This window comes from Asparagus officinalis, chromosome 1 (assembly GCF_001876935.1).
Source record: "Asparagus officinalis chromosome 1, Aspof.V1, whole genome shotgun sequence".
Taxonomy (NCBI): domain Eukaryota; kingdom Viridiplantae; phylum Streptophyta; class Magnoliopsida; order Asparagales; family Asparagaceae; genus Asparagus; species Asparagus officinalis.
Window position 1 is genome coordinate 9866723 of NC_033794.1, and position 5911 is coordinate 9872633.

The window sequence follows — 5911 nt, forward strand, 5'->3', positions numbered from 1 at the left end:
GTTAAAAAAAAAACACATGTGGGGCCGCTGCACTGTAATAAGAGGGGGTTTAAAAAAAACATGTGAGGCCACTGTACTGTAACAAGAAGGGGGGAGTGTGGTTAGTGATGTGGCTAAGGATGTGCCTCTATCATTTTCCTAATAGCAGCTACTTGCCAATCTTTGCATTGAATTGACTGGCCATCCACTTGACAACAACAATAACTGCTCCTTTTATCAACCTCTTCTCCCACCTACCTCCGAAGCTTCCAAACTCCCCCACACCAGAAACAATGTCGATCTCCGGCGACGGCAAACTCCCGCACTTAGTCCTCCTCCCCTCCGCCCGGCATGGGCCACCTCCTTTCGCCTTCGGCCCGCCTCGCCGCACCCTCGTTGACCCGTGGCTGCACCGCTGACTTATCCCCGCCCAACGACGCGTCTCCAACGCGGAGTCCCTCTGCATCTCTCGCCTCCTCGACTCGTTCCCTAACAAAATCAACCTCCTCAATCTCCCTCTTGACGAACTAAACCCCGATCAGTTTTCAACCACCGACCCTTTCTTCCTTCGCTTAGAGGCCATTCGTCGCTCCGCTTACCACGTCGCTCCTCTTCTCGCTGCAGTCTCTGATCCTATCTCTGCAGTAATCGTAGACATTTTCTCGGCTTCTGCCTTCATTCCGACTGTCAACACTTTAAACCTCCCTTGCTACATACTCTTCACCTCCTCCGCCGCTATGTTAGCTCTCTGTGCTTACTTCCCGACTTACATTACCAAAAATAGTAGCAGCATCGTCGACAAAATCGACATACCTGGACTGCGAACCATACCAAGTTCATCGTTGCCTCCTCCTCTCCGTGATCCGGAGCATCTATTTCGAATCCAGTTCGTCGAGAATGGTCAGGCCCTTACCAAAGCTGACGGGATCCTGGTGAACACATTCCAAGCGTTGGAGCCTGAGGCGTTGTCTGCGCTGAATGCGGGGCACGTAGCGCCTGACCTGCCGCCGGTGTTTGCGATTGGGCCTCTTTGTAATCCACTGCGATCGGAGAAAAGAACCGCGTTATCGTGGCTCGACGAACAGCCGGAGGATTCGGTGGTGTACGTGAGTTTTGGGAGCAGGACGGCCATGGCAGCGGAGCAGATCGAAGAATTGGCAGATGGGCTTGAGAGAAGCGGGCAAAGGTTTTTGTGGGTGCTGAAGACCAAGAAAGTGGACAAAGAAGAAGAACAATATGGGTAAATTGAGTTTCTAAACCAAAGATTATCCTTTTTCACTTTGATAGTTGAAAGTAGTTTTTGATACTTTTGGTTGGCAAAATCTGCAAGTGCACATACTCGTTGTAGCTATCAAGGTCGATCCCACAGGGACTATGGGTTAATTACCAAATTTAACGTTATTCGACTAGCTAAACTAATGAGTAAATTAGAAGAGATTAAAATTAAAAAAAATAAAATAAATAACTAATCAGGTGGAATTCAATATAATGAAGGGTCAGGATTAGGTTTTCACCACAACTTCGATGCTCAATGATGAATTATTTCAGTTCTTGGTGTTGGTTTAAACTAGAAATGGTGAATTAGCCTAAATTAATCTAAAGCCTCTTTTAAGATTTAAAGATCGTGCCTAATTAATCCCAATTAAACTACTTTCGTGGAATCAAGATTAAATTAAACCCATTTATGTTAATCCTAATCAAATCCCTAAGAAACCTAGCCTACTTTCGTGGTTCAAGTTCCATGTTTAATTTTTATAGGTCCGATATTAATCTTCACATTTCATTCCTTCAATTAATTACCTATGATTGCTAATACAGTGATCAAGTGAATCAACAAAATTAAAACACAAGAAATTAAGTTTAAAGATTTAAACTTTCACCAAGAACCTATATTAATTCATCATCAATCACCAAAAAGTTGGGTTCTTTCCTAATCCTGGATAAAAAATCTACTCACACATGATTGGATAAGAGAATACATCAAATAAATATGCAAATCAATCATAAGAAGAAATTAATAAAAGAGGAAAGAATTAACCCGTCTTTCAATTGAAATCTTCAAAATAAGAACTTGCAATCCAATCTTGTACAAGAAATTAGTGTCTTCCTTCAATACTTGAATTCTAAAATAGTTGCTAATTGACGGCTAGGAGAACATAATAAAAGATCCCTAAACCATAAGCCAAAATATCTATTTATATGTCTCAAAAAATCTAAAAAAAAGATAAGACACACGCCATAGGTGTGATGCGCACCAAACCAGGGTGTGGTGGAATCTGTCTTGCTGATTTTGTGCTTGTTTATACAGTCTTCGGTATTTTGACTATAACTTTTGCGTTCGACCTCAGAATGAGGTGATTCAAGTTGAATTGGAAAGCTGTTGAAGAGATCTATAACTTTTATCTTTTGAGATTTTCCGGATTCAGATTGCATCATGGTTGAAATTCTAGTATTTCATACTCGTGCATCCATTTTCTTTTCAAACCATGCATTCGAAATCTTGTTGTTGCTTCAAACTCTTATTTAACTTCCAACGATCATCAAATCTTTTAATCTTAAGCCAATACCTATATATAAAAATACAAACCACAGCAGTATCCTCGATCTAAACACGAAATATGTATTAAACACCCCTAAATCATGCTTGAAACATACTAAGATAATGCATATTTTACGTGTTTATCAACTCCCCCTAGCTTAGACTTTTGCTTGTCCTCAAGCAAATAAAAAATTAAGAGGAGTGGAAGCCAAATAGAGTAGAGATCACCCCCTCATCAATCCAATAGCCAATATCAAACATATCATAAGACATGCAAAAACATTTCATCGGGACTTAACAAAGTAATTTTCAAAACTCTCAACGAAATCACATTTCAAACTTTACTTACTATCAAAAGCGTCACAAGTCAAGGATAGCCATCCTATCCAATTCTCAAGTCAAAGTAGGAAAAAGAAATTCATGTAGCTAGCTTCAATCCAGAAGTAGTAAAATTAAGACTTTCAGGTAGTTAAATTCGTAGACATTACTTTAGGGTATGTGGACTCTCAATCTCTTATGTGTTTAAGGATAGGATTATGTCGCTCAAAATTCTTCCGAATGGATGTATTCAATCCATAGGCTTGCAACTCATCTCAATTCTCCGCCACTTTGAAGACTAAGGCATGCCACAAAATCATGAGGTCTTTTATTTGGTTGTAATGGGGCTAGGGTCAAAAGGTAGGATAGATATTTGGATTGTAGTTGACAGCCTATCACTAGTGGAGTGATAATTGAAAAAGATTAGATCTCAAAGTAAGATCAATGGCATCCACACAAAATCATCATCTATCAATGAACTTCTTCCAACTTCTCCTTTTAGTACGTCATAATGAATTCTTTTGACACCAATAATTACATACACCATAAAGAGGACATTTTATTCATCTTTTTTTTAAAGAATTATGAAAAGGAAGCAAACACCTACTTTCACACCCCCAAGCTTACACCTTATTACTCACATAACTCATTATATCATAAATTGTGCTCCACTAGCCTAGGCATGGGTACGAAATAAAATCAGGTTTAAAGGTTACATATGTGGGTTAAATCAACAAAAATAGGCTAATAGGCTCAAATGGGCTAATCAAAGGGAACAATAGTGCATGATAGACTGTTTGGCTAAAGTGGACTATAAACAAAAATATGGCTCAATCACCTTTTATGCATACAAAAGTTATATGTGGTCTTGAAGAGATTCAATGCAAGTTCTAGTATCCTACACCATTGTAGAATATCACACAAGAAAAGAAAATAATAATTGGATATGTAATGCATCCAATTTCAGGCTCAATATCTCACCGGTTTTATTTGTCTGCCAAATTGTTAACTTGTAATAAAAAACGTTTGAGAATCAGTTGAAAGGTGGTTTAAAAAGTTGTTTAGTCCCGACTAATAAGCATCTATCTAGTTTAATGATTTATAAAGGTTATGGATTCATGTCATCATCAGGAGATCATTTCCCTATTTCTTTTTTTGTTTTGTTTTTTGTTTTGTTTTTGTTTTGTTTTTTGTTTTGTTTTTGTTTTGTTTTTTGAATTAAAAACAAAGCAAAGAAAAACAAAAATAAAAGCAAAGAAAAATGAAAATAAAAAACAAAAAATAGGTAATCATGGTCAGTCAATCAATACATAAACAACCCACACACCAAGCTTAAGATCTACATTGTCCCCAATGTAGTATGATGTAAATGAGTGCAAGGGTACAGGGGACATACCAACTCATTGGTCAGAAGGAGGTGGAGCGGAGGCATCCTGGCGGCCCTGCCACTCATGAATAGACCGCATCATGCGGTGCATAGAATCCAAGAGTTATCCTTGACGTTGTTGCTCTCGCTCAATGGCACCTATACGGTTAGTAAGCGAGGCAAGGGAAATATGGATAGCTGATAACTCCGCTGAGTGGTGGGAAGAGCTAGCACCCCTATCAGGCTGAGCCTGGATAGGGATCGGGGGTACTGTGTCAGCATCCTTAGCTGGCACAACCTTGTGACCTTCACAATTCACAAAATCAGATGTGAGGTAGCACCAATTGGCGTGAACATGGATGGTCGTGCGATCAGGATCAGGGAGTGGAAAAAGATAATTGTCCTGAAAACATAACCATAACCTATTGCCCTTACGGCTAATCAATTTAATATGAAGACAAACATCGAGGTTAATGGACGCACTAGGGCTTAATGGATAAGGTCCCTCTACGAGTTCCCTTAAACCCATCCCGTAAGCTAAAGTGGTAATCAAGCCACCAAACATAATTTTTTAACTCGTGCTCTCGTTGCACGACACATATGATGAATCATAAAAGCTCCTGTGTCAACCTTGTGTCCCTCGACCATAGCACATAAAAGGTAGAGTTCTCTCTGACACATGACCCCATCGCTCTCGCCTCGACCGAAAATGGTGAAAGCCATGAACCTCTGTAAATATCTAAAGCATGGGTTATAAACAGTAGATGCCCTTGACATCAAGGGATCGTAGGTTCTTTGAGTGGTAGAGCGTGCGATGGAAGTCCAAAAGGGGGTCAGCTTAAAATTTTTAGGGGCCAATCCTAGCCCCACCCTAGGGAAAACCAAATATATCATTTAATTGTGCTAATGTAAGTGTGTGGGACTAGTTAAATAGTCTGAAAGTGATTTTTCCTTCTTTTAATCCCTCACCATTAAATAAAACAGCGTCAAGAGAACTCAAAAACTCAAGAGTAATATGCTCGTACGTGGGGTGTTTAGCCTCTACAAAATTTATCTAACCAACCCGTCTTAGGAGGTATGAAATATCATCCCACAGTCTTAACTCACGCAAACAATTCTCATCCAAGTAGCGGGTACTCAGAATTCTCCGCTTAACCAGTGTATTATACCTAGTTTGTTGTTGTTCATCGATAAATTCTATACCATGAGGATTATAGAGAGAGGGAGGGTTACCTTTTTGTCGTCGTGATTTAGAAGTTGGTGCTCCCTGACTAGTCCGTCCGCGTTTAGGTCTTATGTGACAGCAAGTCGAACGATGGTTGAAAGCAGCGGATGGCTGTTGTGCGGCGCGAGATGGTGTTGGTGTTGCAGCGGCAAACTCGAAACAGTGGTGGGGTGATTTAGTTGAAGAGGGGATGAATCTGGTCGCGTTGGTGTTGTTGGTCGGCGAGTGGTTGCAAGATGGGGCATTGGTCGCTGCGATATTTGGAGGCGGTGGAGAGAAAGGAAGAGAGGCAGCGGTGAGGATGAGGCACGGTGGTCAAAGAGGTGAGGAGCGACGATGATCTGGAGGCGGCTGTTTGGTCGGTGGTCGAAGAGATGAGGAGCGACGGCGATGAAGATGGTGGCAGTGGTCGCTGCGATGGTCGAAGAAGAGAGAGATGTCGGCGGTCAAGGAGGTGAGAGAGGCGGCGATGGTGATGAGGAGA

General features: G+C 40.9%; 1 protein-coding gene across 1 annotated transcript in view; it reads left to right on the forward strand.

Annotated features, from left to right (window-relative positions):
- Positions 172-5911, forward strand: part of LOC109849013 (UDP-glucose:2-hydroxyflavanone C-glucosyltransferase-like) — a 16185-nt gene continuing 10445 nt past the window's right edge. The window contains 3 exon segments of the mRNA XM_020418783.1: positions 172-326; positions 328-403; positions 406-1219. Coding sequence (XP_020274372.1) covers positions 273-326; positions 328-403; positions 406-1219 — 944 coding nt within the window. The 5' untranslated portion in view covers positions 172-272.